The sequence below is a fragment of the Etheostoma spectabile genome, chromosome 15 (assembly GCF_008692095.1).
Source record: "Etheostoma spectabile isolate EspeVRDwgs_2016 chromosome 15, UIUC_Espe_1.0, whole genome shotgun sequence".
In the NCBI taxonomy this organism is placed as follows: domain Eukaryota; kingdom Metazoa; phylum Chordata; class Actinopteri; order Perciformes; family Percidae; genus Etheostoma; species Etheostoma spectabile.
In genome coordinates this window covers 14,962,713-14,981,616 of record NC_045747.1, presented here as the reverse complement: position 1 = coordinate 14,981,616, position 18,904 = coordinate 14,962,713, and the positions used below count along the sequence as shown (strand labels likewise).

Below are 18,904 nucleotides of genomic sequence, written 5' to 3'. Positions count from 1 at the left end.
TGCTGGTTGACAAGTAGCTAATGCTTTATATATATTTATATATATAAATATATATATATATATGTATATAATTTATAGCAACATTATCAATCATTTAGAGTTGTGTTTGTGGTAACTTGAAGAATATATAAGTCCAGTATTTACTTTTTTTAGCAAAGTTTTGGTCTCTACCAACTCCTGAGGGAAATATCGGTCTCTTTAGCTGCTAAATGCTTCACCATGTTCACACGCTAATCTCTGACTGTGACTCCCTACTGTTTGGTGCTGAGCATTTAGAGCAGAGTGGATTTTTAAAGTTTTATTTTGCTGAAACAGCTGGCTGCATCTTAAAAGGACGCTATGAGAGCTGTGAGAGTGAACCAAAACACTAAAGCTGTGGGTCGGACAGCTAAGCAATGAGCTGAAACTGCATTTGAAGTAGTGCCATGTCTCCCTTGTGGCAAATGAGGGGAGTTGCCATTGTTATTACAAAAATATAAATTATAGCAGCTTTAACTAATGTAACTTGAACTGTCTGATACTGTATATTGATTTCTTATGTTTACATGACACTGTAAAGTGAAAGATACATGGATGTCACAGATAAAAGAGACAAATTATCTATAATGGATACATGTGAGTGCTTGTATACATGTGTGTGTGTTTGTGTGTGTGTGTGTGCGCGCGCTTGAGTAAGTCTGTGTTTGGGAATTCCAACAGCTCCGACCCTGTGACCTCTGCTATTGTTTCCCAGCTTACCAGAGGCATAATGGGGGCAGATGAGGTGTGCTGGGGTGGGAGCCCGGGACACAACAAGGCTGGAAAGTGCAGCAGCTGCTTTGCCCAATAGCCAAAGTGATAGGGGGAGTGAAGGGTGGAAGCGAGTAAAAGCAATGGGGGCGTGAAGGGGGGGCTGCCATTAGAGCATGTTATAAGAGCAGCGAGCGTTTACTAGATTGAAAACTGAGAAAGGGGGACAGAAGGAGAAGTGTGCATCTGTGCTTTTCCCACACCCACCCAACGAGGCTTTATGTTGTGAGTGAGGTTTGTTGGTGGCCCCCTTGGGACCTGACCCACTGGGATCCTCGGGGATGCAAAAACAAAACCGCCAACTGTGTCACACTGTTAGACCACTGCAGCACTCTTGTTACAAGCAAAACAAACAGATACATATGGCGATATAAACATTCCTGTTGGAGATTTAATGCAGTGCTTTTGCCTATTCTATTCAGAGATGGAGGAAGCATGCTTTAATCGTGCGACCTCTGTATTCATTGACCTGAAGTAACATGATCTATGGCACGATGCAAAGGAATCCATTGACTCAGTAGGAAGTTATTGATCCTAAATGTAGTCACTTCAAGGGCACATGGACTTGACCGGACAAACTAGGAGCTTCATTTTTCTGTTTTATAAGGAATAAACACTAACAACCACTAGTTTGATGCTGGCATATTTTTTAGTTCAAGTGTTTGACAGATCTGACCTGGACACAGCTTACATGTTACTGTAATATTCTTATCTTCATGTAAAAGTCACGAGGATATCCAGCACCTGGAGCTGTCCGTTCAGTAACGAGGCTCTTGGGGGCCATCTAGCCAGGCCAAAATCATTTTTCCTAACAGATATCCAAAGAGAAGCAAACTTCTTCTTCTTTAATAAATGACTATTTAAAAACACTTCATTTTGTGTGTATACCTGTCTGCTTCTATTTGGACATTGCTTGTTTGCAGTTATCTTTTTCTCAAAAGATATTTATGCAGATTTTAATTACGTGTTCTTACATGATTCAGATTGTGTAATACAAAGAACACAATTTTCAGAAGGCCAGTAACTGTAATGTAATCCCCACCAAAGCACACTTCTGTTACTCGGTGTAGTAACATGACTACGATACCACATTATGTTACCCCAGCATTGTTCATGTGTTGACTTTAACAAGAGAAGAGACACAAATGCATTCTGGCACTAAACCAGGCATTTGTTTCTATTCAGCAACAGCAGCAGCAGGGAATGCCTCAGTCATCCAGGCAGATAGGAAACCCTCCCAGGGAACTGTGTCTCTGTGTGTTTTCTCCCGGTCCACTCACTCTACCGAGTCTACCGAACCCAGTGCGAGCTTTGATCAACCCACTTCAAACAGCCACAGACTGGTTCTGCTGCTCCCAAAGCTAGTGCTAGTGACCTCCCCCACCTCCACGGAGCAAAACCCTCTCAGCATCCATCAGCAACCCATCCAAGCGTAAGGGGATACAGCAAGGGTGTCTTTCACCTCCATCCTACACCCCCCACCTGCAACCCCGCTCACACACACTTGACAGATGCCATCATTTATGGATGAATTTATTTATAAACAAGATCCAATGTGCTCTCTTTCTTGCTGCTACTGCTGTTATTGTGGAAGTAAAATTGCATTTGAAGTAGTGCCGTGTCTCCCTGGTGGCCTCCCTGGGGGGTTTCAGAGTGGGCTGGGCGATAGATAGCACCATGATAGGGATGTGTTTAGATGGTTATGCACTGGAGGAAGTGGAGTTGATGGAGCAGAGGATGTCCTTTTCCACTCACAAGTTTTTTCCTTTCGTGGCGCCTGTATATCTGAATAAATATTATCACTTCTTCTTTCATATCAGACAGAGAGCTGTGGACAGAGAAGCTGCAGTCAGTGTTATTACAAGTTTAAATGAAAATCGTGAGAGTGAAAGATATGTAGGAGTGGAAATAAAGGATGTGATCTCTGTTGTACTACAGGTGAAAAAGAACAGAAAGCGATGGATTTCAATACTGTAGTGTGTGCGTGTGTGTGTGTGTGTTGTGTGTGTGTGTAGGGGGGGGGGGGGGGGGGGGGGGGGGGGGTTGGAGCTTTTCAGTGCACATTTCATTGTACCAATGCAAGCACCAATAGTTGGTTCAAAGAGAGTGGGTGTCTAACGTAGGCAGTAAATTCCAGACATTATTGCATGATGTCAAAGACTGTTAAAATGAAACAAATACAATACTCCACGCAGCTTGAGGTATTTTCGATTATTGGTATCCTTTCCACAAGTAGGTGCTGTTAATAAGCTGCAGGCTCAGAGAACCACTTATTACACTTTTAGATAAACATTGTCACATGTATCAGTTTTAAACTTTGGTTAATTGAGGCTTGATTAAAAATTCTTTATTTTGGCACCACACGGTGGTAGATAATGACATGGTGGAAGATGTGGCGGTGTGTGCGTTCTCTATCATGCATGTGTGCTTCCTTGCACGCAGTTGTCCAACACAGTGCTTTGCCGGATGAGGCTGCATTGTGTTGTGGAAACATTCAAGCCAGGTTCAACTTTTTTGCCAGTGCCTTCTGCATCTGCCCGGTGGTCTGATTAAAATGAATTAGAGGGTTGCGGCTCTTTTCACGCAGTGCTAAGGTCAATCTGAGCATTACCTTATTCCATCCAAATCATTTGGAAGCTGCGATAATCCTATATGTTTAGGCATGTGGTTATGTAGGTAAACGTCAGAATTACACAACTACCAACATGACACTGTTGACCTGTCAAGCAACTGAGTTTTTTTGGACAAACCTTGCACACTGCAGCAATTAAAGCCAACTATTGTGCTTCATTTTAATCACAAAAATATCCCTGTGTAAGAGTGTTAATGTTTGAATGCATTGTTTTTGGGGTATGCTGTTAATAATGGTGACCCAGGCCCCCATAATCTGGATGTCTCAGTGTGGCTCCTCCAGGGAGGCAGATCTGATCAGCCTTTAAGGAGTAAAACTGGACATTCAAGCTAGCTTTCTTTCTTTAAAAAAATATCTCTTCACTCGCTAAAATCGTCTGCTTTTACGTGTTCGAGTTGAGCAACCAGACAAAAACATAAAAGCAGAAAGACTTGGAGTCTTTGTTGGGCATATTGGAAACCAGGCGGGGTCCAACAGCAATAAAAGGGTTATGGTTAGGTTGTGCAAATAATAATTAATCTTAAAGTCAGCATCTGATGTGCTTTCACTAGTCAACGTTTCTGGCGTGAGAGGCGCAGACCTTGAGGAAACGTAGTACTGTGTGGGCTCCCTGTGACAGCCAACAGTAGTTCACAGCTACTTGACTTCCTCACACAAACAAAATCTGGATAGTGTTTCTATTGTAACATCTAAACACATGAACATCTTCAAGGGATTAAGAGTGTCACTGTTAGGGGTGGGAATCACCAGACGCCTCCCCATACGATATTATTGGGATTTTAAACACATTGCAACATTCTGCAATATATTGCAATTTATAACTTTTTTTCCAACTTCTAATTTTTCTCAATTTCAAATGATGTCCCTAAAAGGAAATTTTTTTCAACATCTGTTTTAACTAAAAACATATATTTGTTCATCTCACTTCAATTTTATTGCTGCAAAATGGGATTGTCAAGCAGACAAACTGACCAACACATGTATAATAAAAGATCCATACTTGGCGCCTGTGTATCAATACAGTATTGCCACTGAAAATATTGCGATACTATGCTGTATCGATTTCCCCCCCCCCCACCCCAAGTCACTGTGAGGTGCACCAACATGAAGTGCCACACCAAATCTAAAGTCATGTCTCTAAAGGTTTTAAGGGAAAAATCCAAGTAGAGACATTGTTTTTAAGCGAGGCAGAAAATATATATTTTGACAGAAGAAGTCAGAAACAAAAGAAGCCTAGTCATCTTTAAAAGCAAAGCACAGCATGAACCAGAGCCCTAGACAAGACACAGAGATCAAACAACAGGAGATGAAATGCAAAGCTATTTCTCCAGCGGAATGAGAGTGTGTGTCTGTGATTATAAAAGAATGGCTGGGGGCGAGGAGGAGGAACTGAAAGCGGACACACTACTCCATCTCCATACCCCTGGGGCGAGCAGGAGACAGACAGTAATGCTGCTCTGTCCCCTTGCCTTGGCTGTCAGCGCTGTGGCTGGCCCCGCTTTTCAACCTGCGTTTGGTCGACAGACACGGGCATTAACTCCTCAGCAGCAGAGCTCAGAGCAGATCCGTGGAAGGTGCTCGACGCCTTTCAAAGGCTGCACTTTCTCCACAGGGAAAGTGCAGGGAGCTTTGATCAATATCCCGTATGTGAGGGCTGCAGACATGGAAGGTTAATGGCCATTTAACCCAGTGTCACCTCCACTGTCCCGGCTGTGTGCTAATGCCTTTGAAAACTTGACACAGTCATCTCTTTTACAGATCAACAGCTTAGTGTGTGTGTGTATGTGTGTGTGTGTGTGTGTATATGTGTGAGTATATGGTATATACACTTGTATAGCCCATATGTCAAACTGCATGAGGAAACCAACATATAAAGCCACTGTCTATAGTGCAGGCCAGCTGAGGTTGCTTCCTTGCAGGCTTTTTAATGGTTTGTTTCACTGGATTGAGTTGATTTTGCGCCCACAGATTCACTGCCTAAAGCTCCACATTTAACGCCATGGTACATACTGTAGTGGTGTTTCTGTTGCTTCCACATATAGCACAAAATGCTGCCAACATTTCATGCAGTGTAATCTGAAAATTGCATTATTACACTCAAAGGTTACATATTTCAGGCATATAAACCTTATATTATTGGTATTTGAAAGTTTAATTGCAGTATACAGGCAATTTTTGCTGTGCTATTATATACCATGAAGAACATTGGAAACAGATTTCACTCAGAAGAAATACCAAGTGTGGATCTCAATAGGAGATTGGAATTCTAAAATCAATAATCCAATGAAGTCAATAAGTACATCAATCTGCAGTCAAACTGCATTGCTTAGCAGTGACACTGACCAAAATGAATGCTGACTTTATCCTTACTGTGATGGATTACACAACTCATACACGTTTCAAGTATCTTCTAATTGTTTTTTCTATGATGCGCAGATGAATGGAAACCAAGGGTTGCCTGGAACAGTATGATAATGATGTCCAAAACTCTGAAAAGGCAGAACTTGCATTTAAAAATCCGCCACTAATGTAACCAACAGAAATTTAGAGTTTACTTTTAAGTCCCTTCTTAAACGTGAAGCACTAGTTCTGTGCCAATCTTCAAGGTAGTTTTTTTTTTCCTCGTCCAGTTGATTTTGTTTGCCTTAGTAAGGTCAGTGGCTCCATGTGCAGTAGACTGTATTGAATAAGACTGTAAAAGAAAGTGCACTGCAGCCTTATATTCACATAAACTACACGCGCTGGGTCAAAGTAACTCCACCTCCTCTCGAAGAGTGTCTTGGCAGCAGTCTCTATTTATCTCTGTGTGAGTAAGAACCCTCATTGAGGAGAAGCCATAGCAGCTCACAACACAGACCTTCAGCAATGAAAAGTCTGCTCCACCTCTTAAAAAGGATGGAGCACCAACCCTCTTCTTCTCCTCCTTTTGGTCACCTCTAATAGTCAATGCACCAGAGTCATTAGCCTCTGCGATCGTCTCGTTCTCCTACTCTCTTCCTTCGTACTTTCTTTCAGGTCCTCACAATGAAGCCATATGCATCCCTCCAGGTTGCTACGATACTTGGCCACCCCAACTTGAAATGTTTTGCCTTTGCTTTGAAGGTGAATTTCAAGAGGAAAACAGCTGCGGGAGAAGAAGAAAAGTATATGTGGCGCTGAATGTGTTGTGTTTCTAACGCTGCTTAGAACTCAATCACACAAACTGTTTTCATTTATTTAGGAACATTTGAGAGGGTGTTTGTTCCCCTATGCCCTGCCTTTGTATGTGTGAATGCATGGGTGTTTTTCTATGTGGCCTAATGAGGCTGTTAGTTGCTGTTGACTCCCTGCCATATGGGTAGGAACACATCAGAGAGCCTCGAGGCAAAGACTTTTCTTTTCCCCTCATTCATAATGGTTTGCTTTTTAGCTGTGTCTGAAATGAGCATGCAACAAACTAAGAGAGACGGAGAAAAATCCGAGCTGTGGTACGAATTAATGCACTGAAGACTGGAAGTCTTTGTTGTTGTCGAAGCACACTTAAGTCTGCAGGTTTCCTGAAAAGAATCTTCTCCGTCAAACTGCATCATTTGTGTTTTATTGTTAAGTTTATTTCATTGCTTGTCTTCATAAAATGGAAATTCGCACAGAGGACGGTTTGAATGAGCAAATAGAGAGCTGTCATGTTTCAGACAGATTGTCCCTACGGGGGAGTTGTTGTGTCAGGGGACAGGAGGCATAAATGAAGTCATACCACAAACCCTTGAGCCTTATCACTGTACATAGGCGCTCCACTAAGTTTCTGTCTGCCTTAACATCCTCTGGGATATTTCTGGCCTTTGATGACTGACGACTGGTGAGGAACACTTTCCTCCCACCTCTGTCACCTCTGCTCGGCAGAGCCTCCTGCGTGGCGCTGCGGCGTGGCTTAGCGCTAAGTAACCATGTGGAAATAAAGACAGAAATCCACTTTCCACTGTGAGAGATCGCCGGTGCTAAATCAGGCTAATGCTAATGCTCAAGGAGGTTTTGTGAGGGGTGTTTAATTCCTGTCCTTGGCACGACATGGCAGGGTCCCACTCCTTGCCAGGTGTGATGGTTTTTAGTGGTTCCCGCCAGGCTGTCCCCTCCCTCACCCCCCTGCTCCATCCATCTCATCCTGCTCTGTCTGAAATTCAATTGACCTTTTGTTCCATCTCACAGTGAATGGGCACAGGCCAGCTCCACCACTAGCCAACCCAGCGCTTTCATACCTCTTTATTTGATCTGTCCTGCCGAGTCCAGGGCTTTCATTACCTACCCAAACACACACGCCCCCCCTCTCCCTCCCCAACCCCCTTTCCTCCACAGCCACATCCTCTTTTATCTCTGTTCTTCTCTTTTTGCTGGATGTGGGACAAGTGCATATCAGGCAGAGGAGATGATATATTTTACAATCAGCAGGAAACTGTTTTTTTTCCTCCTCCTCCTTGTGTTCTTGATCGTTATAGTGATTGGCTTTTATTTGTGCCTGCTCTGCTTGTTTTAAACACAGCACTTCATCTCTTCTCCTCTCCCTCAGAGGACTTTTTTTCTGACTTTGCAAAAGTGCTGAGGTAGCTTCCCTGTCGCTCAAGGCAGAAGAGCGCTACAACTGTCATGACCGTGACCTGCCAATCATTTTAAACTTTTGTATTGACAAATTGATCCCAACGGGTTTTCCCAGCCTCTAATTACATCTTAAGTCAAACAAATACCATTGTCTCAACTTTCCCTTTCATCTGGATTCTGCTTTAATTCCCCGGTTGCTTCTCTCATCATCTCATGCTTCTGCACCTTGCCCTCGCCCCAGCGTCAAAGTCATTAAATCTTTTCTGTCCCCTCTCCACCCCCACATGCTCCGTCTCTTTTCTTCTTCAGCTCTAACCTCAGTGCAGGTCTGGTGCACTGTGATACATACTAAAGACCAACTTCAGCAGCTACAGCACTTCATGTGTGACCACTACCAATCAGTACTCGCTGTTGTACAATGTGTGCTTTGCTGACTGTAGGACTTGGTAGCCATGTGATTGGGCTTTTTGTGTGTGTGTGTGTGTGTGTGTGTGTGTTGCTCTCTCAGCAATACAAAACAGTCACAATCTTGTGTTAAGACGAGGAGGGGACTGCAAATTCCAGATAATGTCCTGTCAGGTATAAGCTGAAATGATTGATATTTCATTTTCTTTATTCTATATTACATTATATTACAGTACACATTGTTTAAAGGTGGACAAACACGACTGTCAAAAATGTTTGTATAAAAAATTTAGCAAAACTGCCTTTAGGCTTTTGCTGCATTTAAATGCATCGCCTTTTGGGATTTTTCACCACTAGAGGTGCTGGGGTCCCTGTATTGTTTGCACACTGATTCACATGCCCCAAACCCCCCAGGGACGGGGACAGGCTGTGCAGCAATTTTGCCATGGTTGTAAGAGTTGACATTGCGAATCAGACACACGTTACCCTAACCAATCATTACAAAAGGAACTGCTGTTAAAATAATGAATTAATTGTATGTTCACAATGTGTCGCCACAATTTAATCCATTACGGCCAATAAAAATTGAAATGTTTCTGTATCACTAGACTCGTTTGAGATGAGACAGGTCTGCCCAGAATCAATCACCGGCGATCACGACCCAATGTATGCCGGTTAAATTTGTGTCCGACTTTATCCTGACTTGCTTTGATGTCATGCACACGTTGGAAACGGTAACCTCACGAGATCAAGGCAGCCGCAGGTTTGAGACGCAGGTTTGAGACGCAGGTTTGAGACGCAGGCGGCGCAGTTGCTTTTCACCAACTGCAAGACCCAGAGGTATGCTGGGAAACGCCTGCCTCTCAGCTGATCTAACAGCTGATTGGTTCAAAATCGACTAATAAACTTTTATTATTTTTTAAATTGGAGAGACTTGAATTCCTATTTGTTTGATTTAAAGGGTTATGAACATGTGTGGGTGATAGTTATGTTCATACATTAAAGAAACTAAATCTGTTCTGATTATCATCTACATGAAAGATCTACAGTCTGTCGGTTATTAACATCAGCAACAGATCGCATGTAGACAGCTACTCTGTCTTAATTAAAACAACTGGCGACTGGGTACCAGCTGACACATGGGTCCGATAACATTTTATTAAATCGGACCTAACAGGATGTGAACGTGGATGGAAACGTCTGTAAACTGTCCGACTTCACCGTTTCACGGTTCATCTTGAACGAGACTAGTGTCAGTATATTTTACTGCCCTTCATTTGTGCAGAGAGTCAGCCAGAGGAGGCCTCTTATGCACATGCTCTATAATGCCCAATAATGAAGAAGAACCTTTACAAATGGAATAAGCAAGTTTCATTTGAATGAACAGGGCACCATTTTGGAACACAGTATCCAGTATTCTTAATACATCCATGATATACACGCCATGAGCAAGGTTATATGGCTACATGTCTGTGCTGACTTCAGAGGGCCTTAATGCGTGTGTGGTATGCCACAATAACAGGAGAGAAGAAGCCCGCAAGATGACATAAACAGCGCATGTTTCAACACATTTTCTTACAAAAGTCTTCAGAACATTTGTTGCATTTTGGAGAAAAAGCAGAATGCAAACAAAACTGTTCCTCTCATTTGGAGGATCCAAAAGCATTAATCTTTAATGTGCAGGCTGTTGCATTGTTCTCAGTGGGGAGGGAGCAGGTCACCATGGGACAGCCAGCTGAATAACTGGGGCTACAGGCCGCGTGCAGCTCTTGTCATTCCATCATTAACAAAGAGAACACAGTGATGCTAAAACAGGCTGTAGCGCCATTGTGCCGACTCCATTTACCCCGCCAGACAAAGGCACGCAGCTCTTTAACCCGCTGACTGCCCATTGTGTCTGGTCTGGTATGAAACACGTTAACAGCAAGTATAAAGACAATCTCTAATTATCATAATCAGTTTGTGTGACCTTTAGGGATTAAATGTAATATGTGAATCGTTTTGTATCCCAAAATGAGCAACATTCATCTACAATATGTGATTCACAGATTTATTCATTGTAGCAGTTGTAAGTTTAAAATGGAGCGATATGTCTGTGAACTTGTGAGTTTTCATGATGTTAAATTCATGCAACCAGGATGCTGTTGCTAAATGTAAAAGTTCAGCTCCGTACCAGCTCCTAGCAGAGGCAGGAGGGAGGTTGCCCACAGCCACAATTCCAGAGAGAGCCCAGATATTTTTACAAGCCTCCTAATGAGAGCTGTAAGAGAGCAGGACCCGTGTAACCGAGCAGCTTGTGAAAGTACAGAGGCACCACGGCGCCTTCAAATTTGATCAAGGTAGAGAAATGAAAAGCAAGAGTGCAGAGAAGCGTGTGAGTGCATGTGAATCTCATATAGAGAAGGAATTGAAGATTTTAACACAAGGACCATTTGCAAGAGAGACAGGAAGAGGGATGAGTCGAGAGACTTAAAGAGTTCAACCTTTAGTTTGGCCTTTGTGCTGGCATTCACGGTTGTTTCAAGATGATTATGGATTGTGTGCACAAGTCCTCCGGTCCTCAACCCACTATAATTCACTTTTGTTGGTGTGTGTGTTGTGCGCTTCTCTGAGTAACCCCTCGACATTCCTCGTGAAGCACTGTGATAAAGGGAGGCCACAGCTGTGTGGACGCCCAAGAGACAAAGATACTCATAGATGTTAAGATCAAGACTCATTTGCATCTGCAGAGTGCATTCAAGCTGCTGCATGTCCAAGTTTCTGTCACAGCCTCTGCTTTAATGGGCTATCCATGTATTATTGGCCTTTGGATCACCTTCCATGGATGCGCAGTAGGTTTCTAATTGACAGAATAAGCCATATGGTTGGGATGATGAACCTCATGGGGTTAAATTCAGGTTAAAAAACGAGTACACACAGGAATTTCTCAGAAGACACCATGACCTTATGCCATATGTTTTTGTGTGTCCACAGGTTCCTCTTATTACGACAACGTGAGGCCGCTGGCGTATCCTGACTCAGATGCGGTTCTCGTCTGTTTTGACATCAGCCGCCCAGAGACTTTGGACAGTGTCATAAAGAAGGTCAGTGTTTTATTTTTATTTCATTTTCTCCTCTCAACACGATGGGGTCAGCATTTAGTATATGCTGTGACAGTGGAGACTCCAGAAATCCAGTTTTTCTTGATCAGCATCTTAGTACCCATTGAGATTTCTGTGCCAGCAGCTTACGTTTCCATGGCTCAACAATAGAGCAAATCCGCACAGAGGTTAGAGCCTCCATTTCCTTTATCTCATCAAAACATCCATGGACACTTGACCCCCCGTCCCTTTGAGAAATGAAAGGTCAGATTGAAGAATGAGAGGAGAGGCTTTGCACCCGGGTGGGTTTGAGTGGAATATCACATACGCATATTAGCCATATCAAAGAGGAGCTGTTGTAGAGCCTCAGTACTAAAATCACCCTTCTGTAGGCATTTAAAATTTAAAACCTGAGTTTTATGCAGAACAGTTAGCCAGATGGTGGCACTTAACATTTGTAATGTGGCCTATGGTTCAGATGTTGTGATACTGGAGTTAAGATTGCCTTGCTGCTGATTGCGGGGTTGTGGTCATAGACGTGTTTTTACAGCCGGTGGGAATACCTATTGTATATGTAAAGACACCAAAGTTAATAGGTTTATTTGCGTGTCATGTAAAATTGGCCTGTGCTTTTAAGTGGTCTCTCATCTTGAAGCCATGTGTGAGTTTCCCTTTGAACTGCACTGCTTGTGGCGCAAAGATAGTTCCCACGGCTGGCCTGTTGACGTGTTTAGTGGTCTGAGGGGAGCTGCTAAAATGCCCCTGCAGACTGTGTAGATTTAACCCAAGACACCTTTTTAAACTCACAAACAGCTCCCAAGCCTCAGTGCTCTCTGTCAACAGGGGGAAGCAGAGCTGCCGTCAAGCTTTTGGTTTTCCCATGAATACCTTGGCAGGGGGTTGCCATGACCCCTGACCCCTAGCTGTCACCCTGGTAATATCCGAAACTCAGGGCCACGCGGAAAACCTGTTGCACAATCACCATCCCAAATTAGACTCTTAACCTCTAAGAACAAGCAGGTCACCAAAGTTTCTGGAAGACAGCTGGGGGAGGCGAGAGGGCTAAAGAATCAAAGCTTTTGATTGGTTGTTATTGGCAGAATAGGGGTGGGCTTGAAAGGTCGAAGGTCGTTTTCAACGTGAAGGATGAATGGACACTGACATTCTGCACACGGCATGAGGAATATTTCAGGGCTGTCGGCTGCTGTCGTGTATTTGTGTCGCAGGGAGGAGAGACGGTGTTGGTTCAGTTTCAGAAGTGATATTTAAGCTCAGAGTGATTTTAGAAGGCTGAGAGATGAACACAGGTCAGGTATTGCAGAAACCAGAACCAAGATGGCATGAAAAAGGATGTCGTATTTTTTACGTGGTTCTTAAACTACTGTAGTGTAGCGTAGTGACATTTTAATTTGACAGTGAAACGATGCATGGGAATATGGAAAAATGGGACGTGCCTTTATTAGCATTGCTTTTACGTACAGCGGAAATGATTAGCAGATTAATTGACTTGTTTGTCAGAAAATTGCTCAAAACATGCTCTTCTTCTAGCTTCGCAGTTGTGAGGATTTGTTGTTTTTCTTTGTCTTATGTACTCGGAAAGGTCAGACAAAACAGGCAATGTGGAGATGTCACCTTGTGGTTCAAGAAATGATGATGTGCATTTTGTACTCCATTCTGACAGTGTATTGATGAAAAGAATGAACTGAATCATCAAGAGAATATTTGTCAGAATAATCAGTAATAAAAAAGAGCTGTTAGTTGAAGCCCTGCTGGTACAATACATAGGTGAATGTATGCTTCTTTAGGGCTCCAACAAACCATTTCCTTTCATAAATCCATCCATTATCTTTTTTATTAATTCAATAATTTGTTGTGTAGTATAAAAAAATGATAGATTCACAATTTCCCATAGACAAAGATGATTAGTTTTGTCCAAACATATTCAATTTACAACCCTATAGAGAAACAAAGTAAATTCTCCACTATTGTTGCCTCTTAAACAACTAATATACATTTCAAAAATGTTGTTTTGCTTTCCCTTGGTTGAGAAGTAGTTTATATTCCAAAATATTGAGGAATTCACCTCTTATTTAATCTCCGAAATGCTGATATCAGTAGATTCTAGGGCTGAACGATCAAGTTCAGTTTTTTCACGAGATAAATGCTGGAATAAGGTTACATATCACAGATTTTCAGTGGATCTTTCATTTATTTTGTATTACTTTATTTAACATGATCGTAGAAGGTGCAATATGTAGCTAAAAAAATAATAATCGCGAATCAAATCTGGCAGGAAAATAGATTTTTTTCCCCCATATTGTTCAGCCATATTAGATTTAAAAGACATTGTAATTTCCCTTTGTCTCTTTAGCTTGAACAAACTATCTTTTATCAGGACAGCACTCATCTCCCTCAAGCTCAGGTATGCAGTGTCAGAGAAGCCAAAGGTCAGCACTGTATCTCAGTGACTCACCAGTCCGTTCAGGAGGCTCTACTCTCATATTTGGCACAATCAGTGATATAATTCTCTGTCTCTCTGTTGGTTCATGTCTCAACAGTGGCAAGGGGAGACGCAGGAGTTTTGTCCCAACGCCAAAGTGGTGCTGGTGGGCTGTAAACTGGACATGAGGACAGACGTCAGCACCCTGAGGGAGCTCTCCAAGCAGCGCCTCATCCCTGTCACCCACGAGCAGGTGAGAAAAAGCAGATGATGAATATGTGAGGAGAAAGGGGTGGGGTGAGTAATGAGTGAGGGACTTGGAAAGTGCCCTGGAGAGGAAAAAACAAAACAAAATACAGACTTAAAAACAACAACGGATGCAGGAAAAGAAATTAGAAAGCAATCTTGCGATTAAATAAAATTTTTCCATCTTGGATCAGCAGTGGCATTGCCTCTCTGGTGAAGTCACACAGGACAGGACTGTGAAAGGGGGCTCACGCTACACAATCAACCACCGCAGAATAAGAGCTGTGTGAAAACCCCTCGGGGACAGGTTGCTGGGGTTGGCAGTTTGACCGAAATTTGCTGACAAGCGCTGTAAGGTTGCTTATGGCAAGGGCTGTGGAAGAGGCACGAGTGGTTAGTGGGGTTTATGTCTAGGGACACATTTTTCCCTCAAATGAAATATTCATGCAGATTTAGGGAATTTGCAAACTGCAGGACGAATAGAAAAAAGACATTGATAAATGAGTGAGTCCTTTTATCACAGGCCACCGTGACCTCTAAGCCAAGGAGATGGGGAGAAGCGGGAGGGGATGATAAACTGTTCTGTAAATCTGTGAATTTTAATCAGCTTTCAGCGTGTTCATTTTGTGCTCTCCTGTGTTGGACATACAAAAAGTGGAGGGCCTTTTTCACCACCACACAAAAGCCCTCAGAACAAAGGAGGCTTTTTTCTACTGCTGTCTAAGAGCTCGCCGGAGGCTAAAAAACATGCAGCCTCCAAACAAAATCACCAACGGAAAACAACAGACAATTCATGTAAATAAGATACAAACAAAAGATTGAGTGGCAAACCATAGAGCTAATGTAAAATAGCTGGGGACCATTTGTGGCCAGGCGTACATTATTGATTGAGCTATTGTTTTGCTTATTCTCAGTCACTATTTTTATCTGAGCCCACTACTGTCCGTCCCTCTTACATGCCCAGTAAATGTGTCACACAGCAGATGCCAAAGCTGTGCACAATAAACATTTTGGTGCTAATCTAATCCAATAGCGTGTGTTGTTATCTTGTTGGTGATCTTGAGTTGAATTCCAACACAGCTGAGAAGTCACCAGTGAAAGTGACCACTGGGTGAACTCCTCACATTAATCTGCCCAAGGTCCGATTGAGTTTTTCCGCTTGTCACAACAATCTCTATCTTGGCTCCCTTCAGTCGCCACCGCCCCTGAATCTAAATCTGCTGTTCCACCTAATGAGGACTTTATTGCTTCTTATATGCAGCTCAGTGCACAACTGCGACACAAATCAAACCAAGTCCAGTAAGGATGAAAAGCACTCTGTGTTGGAGAGCTTGCGATTTTAGGGTCATGGGAAACGCAGTCGTGTCTCATCTGTTACAACTTTTGCATGTCTTAATCCTACGTGAATGTGGGTTTAAAGTCTTGATCATGTAACAAGAGCGAGGCTGTACTGCAGCGAAGAGAAAGGCCAAGGGACTCTAAAATTAAATTTGTCTCTGATTTGATCGCGAGCAAACAATTTACAGTCTAAATTAACTGGGTATATTGTAACATTACTCAGGGGTGAGCTCTAGTGCCGGAGGAGCTCTGAGAGTTTAGTCTCTTCTCTCTAAATAGCTGCATTGACCATGTCAACACCGGCCCAGTGGGCTCTCTTCCCACTCTCTCACCACAGACCAGACACAGAGTCAGAGCATCTACATTATTCATGACTCAGATAGAGGAGCTTCATTTGTCTCCTGATATGTTTAGATCATTGACATTCCTTCTACGGTTTGGATCGAAATCTTTGTCTCGTATCTGCTGCCTGCCTTTCGAGGACATTTATTCTTTAACTGTTGAGACGCAGCGCCTGCTTATGCCAAGGTACAATGACAGATGGAGTGCATGTTGTAAAATTTATTTTCCTTTGTGAAGCGCTCACACAGCACCTTGATGATGGGTAAACTCTTGGCTAGCACTAGAGCTGGGCAATATATATCAATATTATATCAATGTCGTGATATGAGATTAGATATCATCTTAGATTTTGGATATCGTAATATGGCATAAGTTGCATTACAGTAAAGTGATGTCATTTTCGGAACTTACCAGAATGTTGTATTATTTGCCTATACCCACTTAGACATTATGTCCACTTGACTGATGATTAATCTTTCAAAAATCTCATTGTGTAAATATTTTGTGAAAGCCCCAATAGCCAACTCTACAATACCGTTGTGGTATCGATATTGAGGTATTTGGTCAAAAATATCTTGATATTTGATTTTCTCCATATGGCCCAGCCCTTTTTAGCACAACCTCTAAAAGGAAAAAAGAGAGAAGACATTGTTGTGTCACGGTCAGGAGTTCTATTAGAAAAGAGGCAGAATAGACAACCATTGAAAGGAGAAAAGCCGCAACAGAAATGTATTGTGAAGATAAAAATTCTACAAGCTGATATTTTCTGTGGCACTGCAGATAAAATGTTACACATAGTCTCCCCTTTTATGTGTCCCGTAAGGTCTTAAAAAAACATAAATTAAGTTTTTTTGCTTGCTGATAGTCTCTTGCTTTGCCTGTGTCCGTGTTCCAGGGCAGCACGATAGCTCGACAGATGGGGGCGGTGGCCTACGTCGAGTGCACCTCCAAAGTTTCGGAGAACAGCGTCCGGGACGTGTTCCACGTCACCACGGTGGCGTCGGTGCGGCGGCCCCACAAGCCACAGCTTAAACGCAGCAGCTCCCGCAGAGGCCTGAAGCGAGTGTCACAGCTGCCCCTCCCCCCCCTGCCGGGCCGGACTGAGCAAATGGACGAGGCCCCGGCCATGAGGAAGGACCGGGCTAAGAGCTGTGTGCTCATGTAGAGACCCATCACTATAAATATATGTACATACATAAACACAGAAATATATAACAGAGGAAGTCTATTTATTGTTTTTTTGCTCGTATTTTAATTTTTGTGGAAAGAAATGCTTAGGATTTTTTTTTTTTTTGTTGCGTGTGTGCATATTTTCTAAGCTGTTTACATGCAGTATTTGTGTTGTTTTTGAAATGATGACAAATTGGACTAAGCCTCAGGACACGAGGAAGCTGTGATAGTGGAAATGCAGTCTAGTCCCAGTATTAAAGAGGAATTAATTTCCTGAAACCGCTCTAATAGGAGGAAGGCACCAGTACGAAGCAACAGTGAGGAGGGTGAAGAGCGTGTGAGGAAGACATGTTGAAGCAGGAAGTCTGGGAAGGAAGCTTGTTTTCACAGACCGTGTTGCTCAGCGAACACGAGGACTAATTGTAACTAGCTGCACTGTCTGAAGTTTGTGCCTGCTGCCATATTTGAGAGGAAATGTACAGTAATGCCGAAAAGGGATTCTAGTGACTAGAAGAATGATGGCTCAAACCAAACATTAGGAGCTGGAAAAAAGATTTTGCAACACTGAAATATTAAAGGTGGGGTGTGAGAGCATTACTACCACAAGTGCATTTTAGAAGTCACAACATATCTGAATTTATTTTGCCACATTTAACACAATTTTTGTTATCAACTCCAACTGTGTCAGATTTCATTCACTGAAGTTAATGTTAATGATAAAATATATTCTATTTTAAAGATGTTTCTTTGTGGAAAATAAAGTGGTAAAACGTTAGGGCTTTTTTGTTTTCCTTTCACTAAAGTCTAAAATAAAAGCAACAGATTGACTATAGAGGGAAAGAAAGGACAATTTCTGACTAAAGCGCATTTCCTTTTTTTCATTACATGGCATCAGATGTAAATCATGCAATTATTACAGACTATAACCAACTGTCTCATTGTGCTTAGAAGGAACAATCATTCATAATCCTCAATCTTTACTCTACAACTTCCCATCCGTGTGCATTCTTCTACCAGCCTTCAAAAGCCAAATCTGTGAATAACAACTGGCCTTTTCCTGTTTTAATGTCAACTCTGTGTTCTCATCCTACCAGTCAAACATCGCTGCAGCCTGAGGAATGAGGCAGTCTTTCAATGTAATGTGCACACTGTGCAGAACCCCCAACTGGCGAAAACTAAATTGAACTGCAATGCAGCAGCACCAGAGCCCTAATGGAATAGTGTTTTTAAATGACCGACTCCATACTGTTTCAGGAGCTTAAAGCCTTTCAGTACGACAGATGACAGGACATGTGAGCTCTTCCATCCGCAGAGAGCAATTTTGCCATCCAGTTGATGCAGACCTTTCAAAGAGTTTTTCCCCCCCTGAGCTCGTTCTGTAAAACAGTCCATTGGTCGGGCTCAATGTGGACAGTTTCTCTTAGGCAGCAGGGGTCCATTTCAGTAAGCAGGTTTAGTGAAAACTGAGTTTGTTAACCCTGAGATGAGGGGAAACTCTGGGATTTCTGTTTCAGAAAGGGAGGTTGATCAAACATAAGAGAGAGGGGTACCTCCTGCCAGTTTCACAAAAAGGTAACTTAACCTCAGTCAGTTACTATGGTAACTGAGTCTTTGAACCTAACCTGGTTGGGAGCAGGTTTTCTGATCTCTGTCTCCTCCCTCTGACACAGCGCTCTTTCATTTCCTTATTCAGTCATTTAGTCCGTATCAAGCGCATTTTAGCGCAGTTTGTTATCTGAATGAATAAAAAACAGTGTTGGTTTATTAACCATGTTAGTCAGACTATAAAACCTTTTATTCTCCAACGTGGCGTTTCCTTTAGTCGACGATCCCATTGATGAAGAAGCTACTTCGCAGGAGTTGGGAGATGATATTGAAGCCCCGACTATCGAT

General features: G+C 42.6%; 1 protein-coding gene across 1 annotated transcript in view; it reads left to right on the top strand.

The window, feature by feature from the left end:
* Window positions 1-17,786, top strand: part of rnd2 (Rho family GTPase 2) — a 26,685-nt gene extending 8,899 nt beyond the window's left edge. Inside the window, exons 3-5 of the mRNA XM_032537894.1 lie at window positions 11,369-11,478; window positions 14,034-14,168; window positions 16,737-17,786. Of these exons, the coding sequence (XP_032393785.1) occupies window positions 11,369-11,478; window positions 14,034-14,168; window positions 16,737-17,006 (515 nt within the window). The 3' untranslated portion in view covers window positions 17,007-17,786. The remainder of the gene's footprint in view (window positions 1-11,368; window positions 11,479-14,033; window positions 14,169-16,736) is intronic.
* The last annotated feature ends 1,118 nt before the right edge of the window (window positions 17,787-18,904 follow it).